Source organism: Quercus lobata, chromosome 10 (assembly GCF_001633185.2).
Source record: "Quercus lobata isolate SW786 chromosome 10, ValleyOak3.0 Primary Assembly, whole genome shotgun sequence".
In the NCBI taxonomy this organism is placed as follows: Eukaryota; Viridiplantae; Streptophyta; class Magnoliopsida; order Fagales; family Fagaceae; genus Quercus; species Quercus lobata.
In genome coordinates this window covers 54,984,022-55,006,479 of record NC_044913.1, presented here as the reverse complement: position 1 = coordinate 55,006,479, position 22,458 = coordinate 54,984,022, and the positions used below count along the sequence as shown (strand labels likewise).

At 39.2% G+C, this 22,458-nt stretch overlaps 3 protein-coding genes across 3 annotated transcripts; all 3 read right to left on the bottom strand.

Annotated features, from left to right (window-relative positions):
• Positions 1-2,090: 2,090 nt before the first annotated feature.
• Positions 2,091-4,707, bottom strand: LOC115965004. Its single transcript, XM_031084218.1, has 3 exons — positions 4,414-4,707; positions 3,129-4,352; positions 2,091-2,984 (listed from the first exon to the last, which is right to left on the bottom strand). The coding sequence occupies exons 1-3, from the start codon at positions 4,705-4,707 to the stop codon at positions 2,091-2,093; spliced, it is 2,412 nt and encodes an 803-aa protein (XP_030940078.1).
• A 650-nt stretch (positions 4,708-5,357) lies between these two features.
• Positions 5,358-5,894, bottom strand: LOC115965003. Its single transcript, XM_031084217.1, has one exon. It carries the CDS (start codon positions 5,892-5,894, stop codon positions 5,358-5,360), a length of 537 nt encoding a protein of 178 aa, XP_030940077.1.
• A 3,943-nt stretch (positions 5,895-9,837) lies between these two features.
• Positions 9,838-22,247, bottom strand: LOC115962633 (something about silencing protein 10-like). Its single transcript, XM_031081517.1, has 17 exons — positions 22,045-22,247; positions 21,814-21,906; positions 20,824-20,909; positions 20,238-20,289; positions 19,001-19,149; positions 18,639-18,791; positions 17,832-17,971; positions 15,942-16,029; positions 15,247-15,426; positions 13,741-13,911; positions 13,546-13,623; positions 13,122-13,261; positions 12,904-13,039; positions 10,785-11,053; positions 10,361-10,424; positions 10,199-10,267; positions 9,838-10,114 (listed from the first exon to the last, which is right to left on the bottom strand). Exons 2-17 carry the CDS (start codon positions 21,902-21,904, stop codon positions 9,983-9,985), a joined length of 1,998 nt encoding a protein of 665 aa, XP_030937377.1. The 5' UTR covers positions 21,905-21,906; positions 22,045-22,247; the 3' UTR covers positions 9,838-9,982.
• Positions 22,248-22,458: the final 211 nt, after the last annotated feature.

The following is a 22,458-nucleotide window of genomic DNA, read 5'->3' as shown; positions in this document are numbered from 1 at the left end:
ACAGGGGGGATCGTTATCCGCGAGCCGCAGACCCAGGTCGGTCCGGGGGTTGCGTCCTCCTCCCAAGCAGCTCCAGCGTGGAAGCCCAAGTTCTTGTTGGATGACAAGCCTTTGCCTTCGACCGCCTGTGTGCAGATGTGGGAGAAGGGTGAGGGTGGCCGTATTGCCCAGACCCTGGCCGAAGGTCTTCTTCTTCCCGACGACGTGCATGCCTTTGAGGAGGGGTCTAAGGAGTCCGTGGGGTGCCGGTTAGAATGGCACGCTATTGCGGTAACTTCTTGGTTGTCTATTCCTTTCCATATATTTACTTCTACTCCCATACTAACTTTTGTGAATTTCAAGCTGCTCAACTGGCTCACATACTGGCCGGCCGCACACGGGATCTTGCCGAGGAGGTTGACCGTGAGAAGAGGGCGCGGGAGTTAGCTGCCAAAACAGCAAAGGAAAAACTAAAGGCAGCTGAATCCGCCGAGAAGAAGGCCGCTGCTGCGAAGAAAAATAGAGCACTGGTGGAGAGCTGGTGTGCTGAACTTTTGGCTAAGCAGAACGAAACAGACATGAAGCTAGCTGAAGCCATTAGCCTCAACACCTCTCAAGTCGAGGAGCTAAACGACCTAAGGGCAGCCTTGAAGGCTTGCGAGCAGAAGTGGTACAACGAGGGATTCGCTGATGCCGAGCAGTTTGCAGAACTGGTAGTGGCCCAGGCTCGAAAACTGGGTTTTGAGGCCGGGTGGTTTGTCGCTCTTCAAGCTCTGGGAGTTCCCAAGGATTCCCCTTGAAGAGACCCCGGCCAAATTCCTTTCCCGAGCCCCGTCACTACCGTGCAAGATCCACCGGCTGCCGCTGAGGAGGAAGAGACGGCGAGCATGAGGGAGCTGGTTGAACAAATCGATGCTCATGCCGAGCCAAATGAGATGGAGGCCACCAGCATTCCAACTGTTCAGGACCTTCTTAGTGAAGACCTGCATTACCTCTTGACCGTCCAGTAAGAAGTGACAGATCCCAACCGGCCCTCCAGCTGATTATCTGCAGTCTAGTTTTTTTTGTGCTTTCACTTATCTTTATAGCATTTTTAAGTTATTTTTTCAATGGTATATTTGCCTACATCACCGGGTTGTGGTGAACGAACAATTTGCTTATTTCACAGGGACGACCCGAAAACAATTGCCGAGTTTTGATGAGATATTAATTCTGCTTTTTGACTTTGCTTTCAACTCGTTGAATGATTCTCCATTTATTTGTGTGTTTGCTTAGATTATGTTTGCGGTTTCTTATACTGTAGTAAGTCCGGCCGAGAGCCGTCCAAAGCCTGTTGCGCGGTGCTTTGGATAATCTGAGAATGAATTTGCAATTAGTGTTTGTAAAGGGGTTAAGGTTTCTACATGCTTGGCGGTTTGATCGAACCGAGGACAAGGTTTCTGTCCTTAGAAATTTTTTTGTAATGATAAGGTTTCAGCCTGGTCGGTGATTTTGATCGAACCGAGGACGAGGCTTCTATCCTTAAAAAAAAAAATTTGTAACGATAAGATTTCCGCCTACTCGGTGATTTTGATTGAACCGAGGACGAGGGTTCTGTCCTTAAAATTTTTTTGTAACGATAAGGTTTCCGTCTGCTCGGTGATTTTGATCGAACCGAGGACGAGGCTTCTGTCCTTAAAATTTTTTTGTAACAATAAGGTTTCCGCCTGCTCGATGATTTTGATCGAACTGAGGACGAGGCTTCTGTCCTTAGAATTTTTTGTAACGTTAAGGTTTCAGCCTGGTCGGTGATTTTGATCGAACCGAGGACGAGGCTTCTGTCCTTAGAAATTCTTTGTAACGATAAGGTTTCAGCCTGGTCAGTGATTTTGATCGAACCGAGGACGAGGCTTCTGTCCTTAGAATTTTTTATAACGATAAGGTTTCAGCCTGGTCGATGATTTTGATCGAACCGAGGACGAGGCTTCTTTCCTTAGAATTTTTTTTGTACAAAACATGCAATTCTCTTAATGTGCAATGACGGGATCGAAAATAGCTTAGACAAGTAACTTCATCATTATCCTGACTTTGGCGAAGTACAAAGTTTTGACTTACATTTACTACATGGATGGTCACAGGTAGAACTTCTTTAAATTGTGAGCATTCCATGGCCGGGGGAGCGCCCTCTCGTCAAGATCTTCCAGGTAGTAAGCCCCTACGCCAGCGATGGCGATAATCCTGTACGGCCCTTCCCATGTTTGAGCAAGCTTCCCGGCAGCTACATCTTGCATGTTTCCCATAACCCTCCTTAGAACCAGTTCCCCAGCACTGAATTCCCTCCCCTTTACATTTTGGTTATATCTCTGGGACAGTTTCTGTCGGTACTCCGCGAGCCGTATGGTTACGGCCTCTCGGCATTCTTCTAACCAGTCCAAGCGCTCCATCATCAGGTCGGCGTTCTGGGCAAGGTCAAATCCTACAACCCGTGCACTGCACAAGCTCACCTCGGTTGGTATTACGACCTCCGCCCCATATGTCAAAGAGAAAGGGGTCTCACCCGTGGATCTTCTGGGAGTCATACGGTAAGCCCATAAAACGTTAGGCAGCTCTTCAACCCATCTTCCCTTTGCCCCGTCCAACCTCCTCTTCAACCCGTTCAAAATCGTCTTGTTTACTGCCTCAGCTTGGCCGTTGCTTTGAGGGTATGCCGGGGTTGAGTACTTGTTCTTAATACCGAGATCGCTGCAGAAGGCTCGGAAAGCTTTGCTATCGAACTGTAGCCCGTTATCTGATACTAGTGAGTTCGGTACCCCAAACCTTATGACTATGTTTTTCCACACAAACTTTTTCACGTCGATATCCCGAATGTTGGCCAAGGCCTCGGCTTCCGCCCATTTCGTGAAGTAATCCACAGCCACTAATACAAAACGGCGGTTACCTGTTGCTCGGGGAAACGGGCCGAGGATGTCTAGCCCCCATTGTGCGAATGGCCATGGGCTGCTGATGGGGTTTAGACGTCCTGCCGGCTGGTGGATCAGAGGGGCATGCTTTTGGCATTGTTCACACCTCCTGACGTATTACGCGACATCCTTCGGCATCTGTGGCCACCAAAACCCCTAGGTCATGGCTCTATGCGCTAGAGACCGTCCTCCGACATGGCCACCACATACTCCCTCATGAAGCTCGGTCAAAAGTTCGTTCACTTTCTCAGGATGTAGACATAAAAGGTAAGGGCCTGCGAAAGACCTCCGGTACAACTTGCGATCTGCCAACAACCAGTACCGGGAAGCCACCCGATGAATCTTTTTGGCCTCCTTTTCATCATCCGAAACTTTATCCTCGGCTATGAAGTCTATGATCGGGTTCATCCAACACGGATTTGCCATCGACATCATGGCAACTTCAACCCTAGTCAGGTTGTCATCACTTTTCACCTCGATGCTTGACTCCCTTATAAGCTCTATCTTGACCAACCGAGGTATGTTCTCGGTTGAGGATGAAGCCAACGTGGCAAGCGAGTCGGCATGTCTGTTCTGTGCCCGACCTACTTGGGCTACCTTCATTGTCCTGAACCGTCCAATGCTCTGCTTGGCTGCACTCAGATAGGCTTTCATCCGAGAGTCCCGAGCTTCGAAGCTTCCCAATATTTGATAAACCACCAGCCGAGAGTCCGAATAAGTTTCAACATCTTTCGCGCCTAAACACAATACGGCCCTCAACCCGGCCAGGAAGGCCTCGTACTCGGCTTCGTTGTTTAAGGCTTTGAATCCTAATCTGAAGGAGTGTTCTAATCGTATGCCCTCCGAGGTGATTATGACAATACCAGCTCCGGCCCCCATAGCATTCGAAGCGCCGTCTACAAACACTTTCCACGGACGGCACTCCGCATTACATATTATCTTCCCGTCGCTCTTGGGGGTGAATTCTGCAATGAAGTCAGCCAGAACCTGTCCCTTTACCGAGTTTCGCGGTCGGTACCTTATGTCGAACGAACCCAAACGAGTTCCCCATTTGGCTATTCGGCCCGTGAAGTCCGATCTCTTTAGCAACGACTGCAGGAGATACTCGATGAGGATGAATACCGTATGAGCCTGAAAGTAATGTGGCAACTTCCTCGTGGCGTGCACTAGTGCCAAAACTAGCTTCTCAAGGGGCAGGTATCTCATCTCGGCATCTACTAAGGTTTTGCTTATGTAATACACAGGCTGCTGTACTCCTTGGTCCCTTAGTAACACAGCACTCACGACATGGTCAAACACTGAGAGGTACATAAACAAATCCTCCCCGGACTCCGGGGCTATTAACATGGGTGCTTTTGCCAAGTACTCCTTCAGTTCTCGAAAGGCCTTGTCGCATTCCTCGTCCCAATGAAACTCCTTCCACTTCTTCAGAAGCTGATAAAACGGTCTGCAGCGATCCACAAATTTGGAGATGAATCGGTTTAGAGCGGCTAACATCCCGGTTAGCACCTGTACTTCCTTCGGATTGCTCGGCGGTCACGGCGTTTATCTGGTCGGGATTGGCTTTTATCCCCCGAGTAGAAATCAGATAACCCAAGAACTTTCCAGCCTCCACACCGAAAGTATACTTCTCGGCGTTCAAGCGCAGCTTGTGCTTCCGGAGTATCTCAAATACTCCCCGGAGGTCTTCTGTGTGTTGTGACTCCCTTTTGCTCTTTACCACCATGTCGTCAATGTATACTTCCCCGTGCACCCAATTTTCTCTCGGAACATCCTCGTCATCATCCATTGGTATATGACACCGGCGTTCTTCAACCCAAACGGCATGACTTCATAGTGATAGTTAGCACTCGGGGAAATAAATGCTGTCTTTTCTCGGTCCTCGGGAGCCAAGGCAATCTGGTGGTACCCCTGGAAAGCATCCAAGAAGCTCATCCTTGGGTGCCCATACGTTGCGTCTACTAGTTGATCAATCTTGGGCATTGGGAACGGATCCTTGGGGCATGCCCTATTCAAGTCTGTGAAATCCACACAAACTCTCCATTTACCATTCTTTTTCTTCACCACCACAGTATTCGCCAACCACCTTGGGAAGAATATTTCCGTTATCGTCCCTGCTTCCTTCAGCCTCTGGACTTCCAAGTTCACCGCATCAGCATGCTCCTTCGATGATCTCCTCGGTTTCTGCTTTTTCGGGGGGAATGATGGGTCCACATTAAGCTTATGGACAATGAATTCGGGGTCTACGCTGGGCACTTCGTACGGACTCCAAGCAAAAACATCCACGTTCTGTAAAAGAAACAACAACATTTCTGCCTTTTCTTAGTTGTTCATGCTCGTGCCTATTTGGAAAAACCTGTCTTCGTTTGGAAAAATTCTGACCTTCAAAACATCCTCAGCAACGTCCACCCCCGTTTCCCCTCGGGGCTTCTGTGATTGCTATAAAGGCTCTTTTTCGGTCTCTTCCGCTTGTCCGAGTTGTTCGTTCTTCCATTTGACCGCGACGACTAGACAATGCCTAGCCACTTGTTGGTTTCCTTGCACCACGGCGACTCCATACTCGGTGGGAAATTTCACTTTCACGTGCAGGGTGGACGGAACGGCCTTCATTGCCTGGATCCACGACCTTCCCAGGATTGCAGTGTACGGTGAGAATGACCGGACTAATATGAAGGCCACTATTACCTCCTTGCCCTCCATGTCCACCGAGAGAGAAATTTGCCCTTCGGGAACTACGACCCTTCCGTTAAACGAGACCAATGGCGTGTCATACTTCGCCAAATCCTGACTCTTCAATCCGAGCCCTTCGAACAAGTCCAAGTACATCACGTCGGCTCCGCTTCCTTGGTCTATCATCACTCTTTTTACCAAGAACCCGCTTATCCGAGATGTTACTACCAACGCATCATCATGAGGTTGGATCGTCCCCTGTAAGTCTTCTTCACCTAAAGAGATGGTTAGCCGACCAACTTTCATCTTCTTCTCGGGTGATTCTCCTTCTGTGCAAGCCACTGTCAGTACCCCTTTAGCTGCTGCCGTACCTCTCGGGGCAGCGTGGATGACTTCGATCACTCCCAGCGGTGGTGGGAGAGGATTCCTTCTCTGCTAAACTCCCTAGCCGGAATTTTGGTCAACGGAGTCCACTACAAACTCTTTCAGATACCCCGCTTTTGCTAACTGCCCGAGATGATCTTTCAGTACCCGACACTGCTCGGTGGTGTGCCCTTTGTCCCTATGGTATGTGCAATACAAGTTTTGGTTCCTCCGATATGGGTCACCCCCCATTTTGTTCGGCCACTTGAAGAATGATTCGTTCTTAATCAGATCTAGAATTTTGTGCACAGGTTCTTTAAACGCCACATTAACTCCCTCAAGTTGCGCCTCTGGTTCTTGCATCCTGAAATCTTTTTTCGGTCTTGTTAGGATAAAGCCCTGCCGAGATCTCCCGAGTAGTAAGGCTTTCCCCTTATTTTGTAGCCGATCATCTTCTAGGCGTTTATTCTCCTCAATGCGCCTCATAAGCTGCCTCATATCCTCGGGAGGTCTTTTCGTCAATGATTCCCGTAATTCAGAATCTTCGGGGAGCCCCATCCTGAAGGTGCTTGCCGCTATCTTCTCATTTCCTCCACCGATCTCGTTGTAGAGTTCCCAGTACCGGCTAGCGTAACTCCGAAGGGTTTCACCGACCCTCATCTTTATGGAAAGTAGCGCATCTACCGGCTGTGGCACTCGGCTGCATGTCACGAATCTACTGCCGAATTCTTGAATCAGCTCGGCAAAGCTACGAATGGAGCCTTTTCGTAACCCATTGAACCATCTCAGGGCCGTGGAACCGAGACTGGAGGGGAATACCTTACACATCAAGGCATCATTGTGTGCATGCAAGGACATCATGTGAATATAATGACTAACATGCTCCACAGGGTCCGTCTTCCCGTCATAGGAATTGAACAACGGTCTTGTAAATCTACTCGGCATAGGGGCCCGTTCAATTTCGTCTGAGAATGGTGACCGAGCAGCCCTTCGTAAGGCTCAGCTCATGGCGTCCATGGCTGCACTGTGGGGTCGCCGTTCCTCTAGCGAATCAGACCCTCGGTCCTCGTATTCATGCGAACGCGAACGGTTCCGGCAGTGACGTGTCTCTTGGGAATGTGAGTGATTCCTACGCCAGTGTGATTCTTGAGAGGGTGATCGGTTTTGGAATCGTCGTGTATTGGATTGGCTAAAGCTCTCTTCGCGCCGATCTCTCATGCTATCATTTCTCCTTTGCCGGTGGTGGCGGTCCCTTTCTTGGCGCCGACCCCTTGCTTCCAGCTCTAGATCCATCACCAGTCTGCGCAACCGCTCCAGCTCTCGGTCTCTGTCATCATACTGCCTGTGTTCCGAGACACCCGACACCGTTCGGCGAGTCTGATCCGACCCTTCTCCCAAGCCAGACTCTTCCTCTTCTCGCAGGCGCACCCTATCATCGCGCCTTTTCTGTCTTCTTTCCCGCCATGTGGACCCCCGAGAAGATCCCATGGAACCGCTCTCAACACGCCCTCCCGAATGTCGTTTAGACATCTCTCTTATTTGGGTCTCAATCGAACCACAGCTTTGTAGGAGAGCCCCACGGTGGGCGCCAATTGTAGAAACCTAAAACGAGATTGTTGGGCTCAACCTCCCTTGGGCTCACAATTTATTTGTAAGGTGGACTTCAAGATTTCCTACTCTGGGTCGTTCTCGGCACAAAGACTCAAAGTAAAGTTCCTCCCTTCTCTAAATGACTGTTTTCACTCCTTTTTTCTGAACCCTTTCATCCTCCCCAACTTCTGCTATTTATAGCTTAGGTTAGTGGGGAGATCATGATTACTGCCATCGCAAGTGCAATTGAAGGTCCAATATTATCTGTTTTAAGTGGGTGTTTAGGTGAGAGTGGGATGTAACAATTTATGGCCTTGGAACTTGGTTCTAGTTCAGGTGGATCTGCTCGGTAATGGCGTTCCCCGAGCATCCCATGACTTGCCCGGACAGGGTTTATATGATTGTTCGGGAGGTTCTGTGCCGAGTGCAGCTCGGGATCCGAGGCCCAAAACTCGTTCTTTATGGAGGCAGTTTCAAGAAGGATTTAGGGTGATGGGGCCGCTCCATTGGGCCTGAGCCCAGGGCCCATATGGGTCTTGGGATCTCGGTGTCGTACAGTAACCAATGGCAAAACTTAAAAGTTAAGGTACTATTGAGAAGCCTTAAGACTTAAGAATGGAAAATAATTGTTGCAACATGCACCAACTTAATTATTTTTTCCTATCAAAACATAAACCCTTAAGAAGCAAAAATGTATTATTAGACATGCACGGCACTCTACCCCCAACCTCATGCACCAGTTGAAAAGGACCCATGAAATGTCAGTATCAATCTTCTTTTTTGGGGGATACCCAACATGGACAACCAAACATTGATGCTCATGTTCAAAAAATTATATTAAATTTATAAAAAAAAAAATTAAAAATAAAATAAAAACCAGCTGTTGTATTAAAAAGATTAATTATTTTTTCCCATCAAAACAAAAATCCTTAAGCAAAAATATATGTTTTGACATGCAGGGCACTCTACACCCAACTTCATGCAACAGTTGAAAGGATCCATGAAATGTTGGTATCAATCTCCTTTTTTGGGGATACCCAACATGGGCGACCAAACAATGATGCTCATGCTCAAAATATTATATTAAACTAGTCGCTAACTCATGCAATGCACAGGAAAGTTATTGTGTATAAAAATATAAACAATTCTTTGTTTTTTCATCTTTGATTTCACATTAGGATTCCTATCCTTGATATGAAACATTAAATTACGAAATGGAAAATATAAATCAAACTTAAATTAAAATTAAAATTAGGATTTCAATCATTTACATCCTCAAATATCCAATAAATGCTAAAATATCAATTTCCAATAAATTGAAAGACAAGTACTTTTTGTATCAGCACTAGTCATCAAACTTGAATAAGTAACTAATTTCGTGATTAGGTCCAACTTAACTCGAATAAAATTAAATGAACTAATCACGATAATTTAATACTTAAGATTACCACCAATGCATTTCAGCCATTGACAACACCAAAATGATAGTAATTACATGATTATTTGAAGCCCTGGGCATTTCCTCTTGAATGTTATAATTTAGTTTTGACATATGTTGAGTCTAGAGTTTAGGTTGATAGATCGTGAGCAAAAGTATCTTGTAATTTGTCTTAGAAAGTTTATCTTTAAATTCAAGACTGCTACTCAGGTTTCTGCATAACAAGTTCAAGCTTTAGTTGTTTGATAGCAAGTCGATTGATTGAACAACTAAGTTTTTGATAGATCGAGATTATTTTGAATCAATCGAACTGCATAATTCAGAAATGCAAATTCAGCACCTCCTGGTAATACTGTTGAAGGAACACAAGAAATGTTATAGTGGCTTTGCAAATTGAAATCAAGTAGCCTTGCTCTCGGGCAAAATTCTAGTGCAGGATTGTTAGCTTTAATTGAGAAAATCATATCTGAAAAACACTTCATGAGCTGTAAATTAATTAACTAATCATTAAATTTTCTTTTATTAAAAAAAATGAGCAGCCAATTCTCTATTTTCCTATAATAAAAAAAACCCAATTATTTTCAAATAGAATTAAATAAATCAATCATGATATTTTAATCCTAAGCTTGGCTCATTTACAGTCATATCGATATCTACTAGAGGCCTACCTCCAAAATCACAAACCTAGCCTAAACATACCTCTAACCCCCCTTTTCATCCTAACCTCACCCTCCACCAAATCTTGTGAAAAGAGAAAGTGCCATTGTGCGAGATCCCATTTCTTATGGTTAAAAATAATAATTATAAAATAAATAAAAAAAAACCAGTAGATAAGTTAATTATTTGAAGCCTTGCCCATTTCCTCTTGAAATATTATATTTTAAATATATGTGTATAGATGAGATATCAAAATTTGGATTGGAGACAGACACAAACATGATACATGATCCAACTAGCGCTATGCAACTGACAAAGTAGAAAAATTGAAACAAAAAAACAGTATTTAGTTCTTGAATCTAACACTCCGGCTGGTTGCTACATTAATTCCAGAGGCTTCTCCACCATAAGGACCAATAGGTTTCTTGATCTCCTGCACCTGCCCTTTCCGACGATTCACTTTTTTCTTGTGTTGTTCCTGCATATTTTACAAAAGAGAGAGATTAGTTACAAAATACAGGAATAAAGTGATTTGTTACATTCAAGCAGTCTGTCATAATACCTTGTACTTCTTCCTAGGATTTTTGGTTTGATTCTTGCGGTTCCGAGTCAGCCCTCTGTTCTTCTCCATCTGCAGCAAGTTTGACAGAATATATAATGAGAGTTTGGAGACAAAGATTACGGTCAAGATCTAACATGCCGGTGAAAATGGGGGTGTGTTCACCTCGTAAGTGATATAGCGTTTTCCATCAATGGGTTCAGGAGAAGATGGGACTACCGCTGAGGTCCTGCAGAAGCAGAAATGTTTTCAGAATACAAGACTACCAAAACCACAGAAAATCTAACTGTGTAGCAACAGCAATTAAAGATTTGACTTGCACTCATAAACCATAAAAATTGCAAGACAAATAAAAAATAATAATATTAATAATCAAACATGCACACAAACATATGGACAGAAAAATCTATAGCACGTGCGAGTAAACTTTAACTGTATAATACAGCACAAAGGGATTTGAACAAAAGTTATTCTTCTTATTCATAGATGTAATACTAAGTACAAACCCATTGAGGGAAAGCAGAAACCTGACTATAACTATTAGGAGGTAGCAAAAAGTATATCATCTAATCACAGTGCAGAAACACACCTTGAATACATCTCAGCTTTGGCGGCAAGTTTTGCAGCTCGTCGTTGTTCAGCTTGTTTGTAATATTCATCTTCTGAATCTCCTGTATCACCATCCCCCATGTCAGCATCCCCATCGACCTCAAAATTGTCAACTTCATCCACAACATCATCCTCCCCAACATCATCCTCAGATTTGATTCCAGCTCCAGCCAACACTCGGAGCTCATGCTTCCTCCGCCTTTCTCCAATATCATCCCTTTTGGGTAAATCATCATCACCAGAAACCACCTTCCATATAGATTGAATACAAATGTTATTTAAATAGAGAAACTTAAACTTCTCAAGAAAATCAACTAGCAGTATGGCTTCCCTAAGTTGAGAATTTTTTCTTTTTCCTAGCTATTGGAATATTTCATCAGAAAGAAGAATCTATTATTCACACAACACATTCAAATGTTTCTCCATCATATTACAACCTAAAATTTGATAGAACCAGAATCACATACATAAATCAACTATTGAATCATCCACACAAAAATGTAGGACGCTACTATAGTAGATAGAGAGTAAAATACAATAAAGTTGTTGGGTTGCAATATGAAGGGCTATGAATGAACCAAGCCAAGCAACATGATGAAAATCCAGGATTGTAAATTTAATTGTATTTCGTACACAATTCGAGCTCGAAATCATTACCAAACTAGATTAAATGTTGGAGCTTAATTCATTTTGTTGTTGAACAAACTTGACCTTGTTCACGAGCTTACATGATTAACTTACTTTTTTTCCTATGACTAAAATATTTTATTCCTTCACCAAAAAATTAGAAAATAAATAAATAAATAAATAAATAAATAAATAAATAATAACTTAATTATAGATGAAATTATATTATTTGAATTAATTAGATAGATAGATTTTTTTTGTTTATGAACTTACAAAAGTTAGATTCACCAATACTGTATTATTAAAATTATATATAAGTTTATTATAAAATGAATTTTTTATATTATCAAGAAATATAAATAATAATTTGATATCATATGAACTTATTTACAAACTTACACAATCCAATCTGAAGCCTATATAAGTATATTTTTGTGCATTTACACTTACAAACATATAATATTATACATACTTATGTCGAGCCTCATCCCCACAAGGTTGTTCACAAACACGTTATAATGTTTGAGCTCAGCTTGTTAATAGTCATAAATAGCTCAATTCATTTACAGCCAGTAAGGCATAAATGACTTGACTGATGGTTGAGTCATTTGAGATATTAGGCAAAAAGAGTCATATCTTATTTGAGTAGAACATTTATGGCAAAGCAGTGGTTTCCAAATTACAATATACATTCCTGCTTTAAAATGGGGGAAGAAAATTTTAAATGCGGTTATTTGTAACCAATGGCAAAACTTAAAAGTTAAGGTACTGTTGAGAAGCCTTAAAACTTAAGAATGGAAAATAATTGTTGCAACATGCACCAAATTAATTATTTTTTCCCATCAAAACATAAAACCCTTAAGAAGCAAAAATGTATTATTAGACATGCACGGCACTCTACCCCCAACCTCATGCAACAGTTGAAAAGGACCCATGAAATGTCAGTATCAATCTTCTTTTTTGGGGGATACCCAACATGGACAACCAAACATTGATGCTCATGTTCAAAATATTATATTAAATTTATAAAAATAAAATAAAAACCAGCTGTTGTATTAAAAAGATTAATTATTTTTTCCCATCAAAACAAAAATCCTTAAGCAAAAATATATGTTTTGACATGCAGGGCACTCTACACCCAACCTCATGCAACTATTGAAAGGCTCCATGAAATGTCGGTATCGATCTCTTTTTTTGGGGATACCCAACATGGGCGACCAAACAATGATGCTCGTGTTCAAAATATTATATTAAATTAAAATTTAAAAAAAAGAAAAAGAAAAAAAAAGAAAAAAAAAAAAAAGAAAAAGAAAGAAAGCTTTGAGTAGCCTTTAGTACCCAGCTGGTGTATGAAAGAGATCAACTATATATATGTGATGGTTTTCTTTCATATGCAGGCTACTATTGATTGATGAAATTAATGTCCATATAAACTCACACATACAAAGAGGAGGTCCAATCAAGTTTTATACCTTGGGCTTATTCGTTTTGGCAGAAACAATTTGGGAAAGTTTACTTGTGCTCAATGAACTTGCATGACCATTACTGAATCTAGTAGCCCCCACGTCTATAGCATCATCATCGAAATCATCATACGTCACAAGTCGTCTGTTCCATTCCAGCTTCAATGAATTAGTACTCAAAATTTCAGAAAGAAGCCAACACTAGAGAGCTTAGGCAGAAACAGTACCCATTAACTGGCTTCAGACGTTTTTGGGCTTTATCAGACTTTGAAGCTCTGGAACTAAGGATACCCTCTTGTTTCAATCTTTCTTCGAGGGCAGCTCTTACTTTTAACATTTCCATGCTTTGTACACCAACTTGATCACTCTGTCATATTTTAACAGTTGCACATTAGCCAAATTGCAGCAACAAATATTTATGTTAAAAGAAAAGATATATGGGGACATGTCCTAGATAAGGCCAAGTAGCATAAAAGAACCATGTAGCAGACTCGAAATAGTTAGGATTTATCTTAGTTGTGTTGAATTGAGTTAAAATAGAAAAATAAAAATTAAACATAACAAAATTGATTGATATCAGAAAAGAAACATGAAAAGCATCAAACTTATAATCTCAAATTTGTGATCACATCTCCATCAAGAATAATTCACCTGGCGTTTGCGTTTTCCTGCTTTGTTCTCACGATTTTTCAAAGGTTCCAAGTTTTCCAACTCAGCTGTGTCATGAGGCTGCAGTATTAAAAGAAAACTAAGACATGAACTAAAAAGAGAATCACTCGAAAACAAAGCATGTATTACTAAGTTAAAGAAGTAAAAACAAGCATGTTTTGTAGCAAAAAGACCTACCACTGTTGTTTCTTGCGTTTCAGCTGAAGGATAGGGCCCCTGATCTTTTGTTACAGAATCACTTGACAATGTAGTATTCTCTCTACCCAACTTTGCTACCATTTCAACCCCTTGATTGTTGTTCAGGAACTCCTCAAGTTCAGATGGAAGATTCCCATCAAGTTGTTTTGTCTGTTAGTGGAGCAAACATTAAAAAGAAGCAAGTTGTCAGGGAAACCAATCCGCATCTGAAATAACAAACCAGTATACCTCAATGACAGAACTGCTATAATCATCTTTGAGCACAAAATGAGAAGAAAAATATGGGTAGAACACAGGTACTCATATGATCACAGAGGTTAAACATTGTCACATATAAAGCAATTTGATAAATGTAATACATAGAAAAGTAATTCATCTTTTCACAGTTGTTAACCAACTAGACCAGACCAATTTTTAATAATAAGCTTAGATCCTATCCACATCTTTTTAAAATTTACCAAAAATATATGGTGCATACCATATCAGATATGAAAGTACTTAGTTTTAACTTGTACAACCATCTATTGCAGCTATGTTGGCATCACTTTTTTTTTTTTTTATTATATGCAGTTTTCATCAAAAGCAATAGATAGGCATACTTAGAGACAAAGGCCACCATTCAGCAATTGTCCTCATCTGGAAAAAAAAAAATACATATACATATATGTGTGTGCGTGCGCGCGCGCGTAACGTAGCAATTAAAGCATAGAAATTTAAGATACATATCTATATGTAAGTTTAAGAAGCAACGCCCATCTATATAGCATTGCAATATATCCTAACAATGAAAGATTAGAAAAATATTTTAAATATTCCATTATACCTGGACACTTATTTCAATTTTTTTCAAAGATGAAATAGTTTTAGATAGTGCATTATCATTTGGATCTTTCTAGCAGCACTGATAGCAGTTGACCTATCAGAGTGCCAGTCCATCAGAAACTTACACTTCTTAGTTATAATGAATGAAGTGAACCCCAGGACAAAGACATGTTACCCCTCCTCTTACTAAAACCATTTTAAGTGGGCTGCTGGGTTCTTAAGGCATTCTCTGGCCCAACAAGTATTAGCTCTCCCAGCAAAGGAGGTGATCCAGCTCCTACACTCCAGGTTTCAGAAATTACATAGATCACTCAAGGACTAAGTTATGAAGGTAACTTCCAAAGGATCGACTATTATTCTAAACATGGTAAAACAGACAATAATAGTCACAGTGCACCAATTCAACTAATTTGAGAGGGGAACCCAATTCCTGAAAGAGAGGCAGAAATACAAAACATGTATAAAAATATTAATGTACCATCAATAGAGAAACATAAGCCACATTGCGTACACATTATGTAAGTACTAAGTACCAACTTTTTTAACATACTAATACAAGCAAATAATTGTTTTAGGACCACAACACTTATTGTATAGAAAATAACTACCTACTTATTAAAAAATAATAACGTTAATTTAGCATTTTGATGGAGCAGAGAAGACCTTATCCAATAAGCTCTTGATCTCTACAAGGCGAGCTAGCACAGGATGATCACGAATGGGCTGCCCTTCAGACTTGAGAAGGAGATAGAAAGTTATAGCTTGGCAATACAAGAGCAAAAGAAGCTGCTTCATCTCCAAATAACGCACTCCTCCTTCCATCATGATTTCCTCCTTTTTAACCTTACAACATCAAAGCATTTACAATGCTGAATGCTAAGAAACCAATCAAAAGCATCTTTACATGTTATGACCTTTTGTGTGTGTGTGTGTGTGTGTGTGTGTGTGAGAGAGAGAGAGAGAGGGGGGGGGGAGGGAGAAAGAGAAACTGCAAATGAAAATTGGTGTGAGGACTGGCAGGATGTACAGGGTGAAGAGTAGGAACCACAAATATATGAACCCGGTTGGGACAACGTAATGAGTCAGATCTACGGGCATTTAAACATTCAAACATTTTAAAATCTTTTGAAAGCTAAAAAAAATTCAAGGAACATCACATATCAAATAGAAACCCATTACCAACCCCCTGCAGATACCACAGATAAACATAGAACAAAACATAATATAAGCCCCTCAAAAAGGAAAAATTCAGAGATAAATCAATCCATTTCTAGGTAGACTCCATCTAAATCATCCTTAATGAAGCGATGCACTTTATACCACTTACAATAAACTAATCAAAGAAGAAAATATAATACCATGCTTAGAAGTGGATCCACTTTTTTTTCAAGCTGTTCAATTGCATCATTCAGCTCTGACAGCAAGCCAACTAATTCTGGAGCAGAACTGTGGGATAAAAACATTATTAACAAAGCATGCAGAAGCAAAATTTATCACTGCTAATGATAAAAAATAAATAAATAAATAAATAAAATTAAAAATAAAAAAAAGAGAGAGACAGACATTTATAGCAAGAAGCAGTGATTAGAGGCCTCCCCACAAAAAATAAAACTCAACAAGATAGCTTATGAGCATATTTAAGCAGCAATAAGTGGATCAAGATCTAAATAATAGAAAATCTACAATTATCACAGTCAAGCATGTATTTGATATATACAACAACCTATGTAAGAAATTCAATGCCTTCGTAGCAAAACAACCACATTATACATGCATCCAATTAACAGTTAAAAGGCTCAAAATTGCAAACAACATGGAGCAGGGGCATGATGAGGAGCTCAATAGAAACAGTCTGAAAGAAGAGGATGCAGGCGGAAGATCTCTTAATAAACCACCACAAATACTAAACATCTTTAGATTTGGCAGCACCAGATGAGTTCACAGAACTAAAGCCAAATGTAATATGATAACACATTGTTGGGGAGATAATGCCTTGGGGAGATAACGCCTTAGGAAGCCACCAACTGAATAGTTAATATAACATATAAGGACACCACTTATCCCAAAAGACTTAAGCTTGTGTTAATCACTCCATCTTGACTTTCTTATTCAATGTGGAACTTCACTTATACGTGTAGAAAGTGGATGGAACACCTTTTTTTTTTACATGTCCTTTTTTACTACTTTTATCGGCATTATTTTTTGTCTTCCTCTACCTTTTTTGTTCCCTTAACTTGAATCAACTTATTCTTTCTCACCGGTGCATTTCTTGCTGTCTTTTGAATGACCAAACCATCTCAAGAAAACCTCCCTCACCTTTTCAAAAATATGGGCCAACCCTATCTTTAAAGGGAATTTCCTCATTTTGAATCTTATCTTTCCATGTACTTCCACTTATCCAAGCTACAAAAATCCATTACTCTAAAGAAATTGTCAACTTAACTGTCTCTTTTTTTTTTTTTTTTTAATAGGTAATAAAAGTTTTATTGATAGCAAAAGTGCAATGTGTTTACAATTGTCAACCCAACTATCTCAACACCTTCATTTTCACTTACATATAGTGAATAATGGCTGCCCACTTGACATCAAGCAACAATTGCAATAATCCAATGGCATTTCAAATCGCCTTTTAAAAACTTCATTGCAAGTACAAGGCCCGCTAATAAATCCCCTAGACACCCTTATTTTCATTCTTAGAAAATCCCTCCCCTTCCCTACCCCTCAAAAATAGATTCAATTTCTTCATATAGTTGAAACAAGATTTTTTCTATAGATAATATAATTGCAAGCATAATTTTTCCACAAAATTTGGAGCTGTGAAAGCATAAGAAAAGGGTAACCTCCCTAGTTGAAGGAAGCAAAATAATACTGCAGACCCATCTGCAAATATTCCTGTGGCATGTCCTATGTTTTTAATTTGAAGTAAGAAGAATGGATAGGCCAATCTGGTTACTCCATCATGTTGAAAGACACAATGAATCTATTGTGCATCTTGTATCAGTTCCCTCCTTCATCAGATTTCTACAAATTCTTACTCAATCTTTGGCTTTCTCTAAGATAGCTAGACTAGCTCAACAAAATAAATTTCTAAGTGAAAGCACCCCATACTAGATTTCATCTCTGATCATAATCTCATTACATTTCTAACACCACCATCTGTTTGAGCTCTGGAATGGCTATTACTTATGAAGCTACAAAACAAGTGCAGAAAATATAAGAACCATACAAATAAAATTGAAAAACCTTACCTATATAAAACATCCATTTGTTCCTCCTTTGATAGAGCACTCAAATCTTTCTTAACCTCCTCATAAGCTGCTCCTGTGTCATCAAAGGCTTCTTTTATCACTGGATATTTTTTTCTGCCTTTTCTTTTGGCTGACATTTCCTGTACAAGCAGCAATATTGGGCTATGTGTCATTCAAAAGAATTAATAGTCCATACACCCCTTTAAAAGTAACAGACAATAATATATGGATAAGACATGTACACTGGTAACATATTGGTGTTATACATGCAAAGGGAGTGAACAATCTGTGGATCACTTAATGCTTCATTGTCCTATAGCTTCTGAATTGTGGTGCATCATGTATGGTATCCAGGTTCATGGAGTTTCTTGGGTGATGCCAAAGTCCGTGGATTTGATAGCCTCTTAACAAGGTCATTTTCGTAGACATCGGGATACTGTTATTTGGAGAAGCATTCCTCATTGCTTGAAGTGGTGATTTCAGTGGAAGCAGAATGCTCAGTTGCTTGAGGACACTGAATATTAAGCTGTTTTTCTTTAAATGTTGTTTGAGTGGATGTTAGCTGTGGGTTCTCCTTCTTTATGTTCATTATATGATTTTGTTGATCATTGTAATCTGTTAGATTGATTATATTGCTCCCTTTGTATACTTCTTGTATTCTTGGGTATTAGTTTTCTATCACTAAAATTTACTTATCAAAAAAACACAAGAGGATAACCCATGCTTGAAAATAAATACCAAAGGATTAACTTACTTATCTCTTTACTTCCTTTTTTCATTAACAAGGAGAGAATATTGAACCCTCACCTCTAGAGTTAATTCCCTATCACTCAGATCACTACAATCTTCAATTACATCAAGGCCAAAGTCTTCAATTGTATAAGATTCTGCTTTTTGCATCTGTAGTTTCTTAACCACTTCCTCCTCCTTCAAAGGTCCGTCATCATCACTTGATTGTGCCTTCATCAGAAGCAAAAGGTTAGAGCAACTACAAAGACCTCAATTATATACACATGATTGCATTAAGAAATTAGTTTGTGAACAAGATAGTTTCCATAGAGGCAGTAAGTGATTGTTGCTGAAATATATATATTAAATACAAAGGGGAAAAAGTGAGAAGGGGTGTGGAGCATGATTGGACAAATAGCAAATAATATTCAAATCATCACCTCGTAATCAGCATTATCACCATGATAATATTCCTTCTTTTTTCCACCCCATAGAGACTCTTGCTCTTCCTCATCTTCTTCATCATCTTCAAGCATAGCATCTTCGACTCCACCAAATTTTTCCCGTAAATATTTCTGTGTCCTAGCCACTACAGACAATATGCATAATTAATCATACAAAACGTTACTCCAATTGTTGTAAGAACCAAAGGGAATAACAATTGAGAATTTTTTATGTAAGAAAATATGTAGAGAACAATTTAGAACCCATCCCCCCTCCCCCTCTCCCCCCCAAAAAAAGAGAGATTCTCATCGGAGTTCATTCTATCATTTCAGCCAAGGGAATACTAAGAGATGAACCTAGTGCTACCTAAGGTCACTTAGCCCCATAATAATTCCAAAATAGCCAAATACCAATTAGCCAACTTGAAAACACCCTAAATTACACTTCGGAGATATGTAACCCTGGTGCAGGTGTAAAATTGCAGAATATGCATGTGTAAGATGTATCATTACTTTTTTTTAATGAATTAATTTACTTGTCCCAAAAAAAAAAAAAAGTTATAGGAATATGCATGAAACACAATGACATAGAGAGTTGGGTTGGTTTGCAATAGCATTGATTTACTACGATGCTCGTTCTTTTATTACTAATTTGTGTTTTGCAGTTTGAAGCAATCAAACTTTTGTTTAATATTTATTATATACATCTACATCAATATTACAGGCTCTTGTACGGAATAATGGTATTTTATTTAGCTAATGAAATCTTTTACAAATGTATGTGTGATTCTTTTTTCTTTTTTTTTTCTTTTTGGAGGGGGGTGTTAAAGCAAGAATTTCCTCTAATTCTTTTTTTTTTTTTTGATAAGTAACGAAAATTTTATTAAAAAAAGAAAAACAGCCAACCCGAGTACATTGGGAATGTACTATGGGGGCATAAATCAATAACCAAGATTACAACGATCAAGTAAAGCAGGAAGGGAAGAACAAGAAAAATGACAAAAAACCACACTCCAATCGAGTAGAGTGTGTAAAAAAAAAAGAATTTCCTCTAATTCAACTTCACATTTTCTCAATTAGAGCATCTCTATTTATGTAGATGTAGTTATGCAGTTATGCAGTTGTTTTTTATCAGAAAAAGTAAACAAAAAACATAACAAACAGCTTGAGATATACTTTCAAAGAACAAAACTGATTAAATGCAATGCAAGAAATTGCAAACCAATTTCCTTACTTTTTGCAATATCTCCAGTTTCATCATCTTCATCCTCGTCATCATTCATACCCTGTAAGCAACATTAGGATTGCCAAGTGGGAAAGAACAAAGATACAAACAAAAATTACACTGCTTGCTACATGCTTATGCTCAATCAAACAAACTTACAAAATAAGAATTCTGCCTTAACACGTTTGTTTCAGTTAAGCAGAAGAGATCTATAAAGTTTTTTTTTTTTTTTTTTTTTTTGATAGGTAAAATTATATAGAAGAGATTTGTATAGTTTTGACAATATATAGGCTCTCTTAAAGTTCACAATTCTTTTTAGCATTCTTTTCCAAGATCTTTTAAATGTTTAAAACAGTTATAAGCTTTCATAAAACTAAACAAAATGTAAAATTCACACATGACAAGGATTTTTATTCAACTAAAGTTTTTTTTTTTTTTTGGTTATATATATATATATATATATATATATAAGTAATAAAATTTAATTGGAAAAGAAAAAAAGAACTAAAGTAAATCCTACATTACTCTCAACTGGAAGAATCTATTTTAAAATTTCAAAGCAACTATTACAACTTGATATAAAAGAGGAAAAAACCTTGAGATCAAAGACAGGTATCTCATCATCTGAGTCCACAATATCACCGTTCGCATCCAGCGGGATAATATCCCTCTGCTTATGAACTACAAACACAAATAAACATTAGAAAACCCATCAATTTTTCCCAAAAACTAAAAAAAAAGTACAAACACAAAATAAGTTTGTCACTGACTCCACAACATTGAAACAGTAAGCAACAGAAAAACAATATATCAGAGAGTTTAAAAATAAAATTTAAAAAAAAAAAAAAAAAAAAAAAAAAAAAAAAAAAAGAGCATCAAGCTCAGTGTACTAAAATCCTCTCAGTCACATTGAAAAAATATAGGCCAAAATACATTGTTTGTCTCTAAACTTTAACCCATGAGCAATTTTAGTCCTTGAATTTTAAAGAGATCACATTTAGTCCCCAAAAAACTGAAAGTGATCGCTTTTAGTCCCCAACAAACTAAAAGTAATGGCTTTTAATTCCTAAAAAGTTAAAAGTGATCAATTTTAGTCCATATCAAACTTAAACCAATGGCTTTTAGTCCCTAAAAAACATAATTTTAGTCATTGAAAACATAGATTGATCGCTTCTAGTCCTTAAAAAGACATAACTTAATTGATTTTAGTTCCTATGAAGTGATGGTGTATCATTTTTAGTTTGGCCAGGGACTCAATGCAATCACTTTAAACTTCAGATACTAATATTGCTCGTGAACTAAGCTTCACAGTGTGTTTAAGCCAAAAATAAAAATAAAATGCTAACTGCAAAAATTATTCAAAACCCATCAACTTTTTTCTCTCGTTCTCAACTAAGAATACTACCAATGCAAAAATAAAAATAAGCGAATCATCGATTCCACAACATCCAAATTGTGAGCAGCAGCACAAAAAACAATGAATACAGATTCTCAAATTCCATCTCCAAGTTCAAGTCTTTGTTTAATAATTACACAAAGAATTGGAAAAAAAAAAAAAAAGAAACAGAGAATGAGCTTTGCTTACAGGCATCAATTTCATCGTCCATGTCATCGGAGGCAACACCACGGTTGCGTGAAAACCTCTTAGGGTTTATGACCTTTCCTCTCTTACCCATGGCTACAAAGATTCAAAGAAGAAAAATTAATAAAATAAAATTAACAAAACCCCTATATCATAAATTCGTAGTTCCATTTATTTACATAGCTTAAAGGGGTTATTAAAAACAAGGCAATCTGAATAGACGAAAGGTATTACCTGAAGTGAAAGGTGGCGCAGAGAGTGAGAGAGAGTTTTATGTTTTGAAATAACAGAGTTCGTCGGAAGCAAAGGATGAAAGGAGATTGGTAATGTGTAGAGCGGTGGCTGTGGGTGGTGGTGTTGGTGATTTTCCGAATGAAGGAGAGACTGCGGCGCGCGGAGTGTAGGAAACAAATGAGAGCAGAGGAGGAGAGGGGGGGAGGGGCTTAAGTTAATACATGAAAAACCAAAAAATAAAAATAAAAAGTGTTTAAAGACCTGGACAATTGGTCGGTTTGGCCGGGTTCGGATTCAGGTTCGACCCAAGTCAGTGGAAGCCTATCACCTGCAATTAGGTCTAGGTCATATGCAATCCCTGCAATATGCCAGCTGGTCCAATGACATGGTGCTAAATAATTAAAATGAGACACA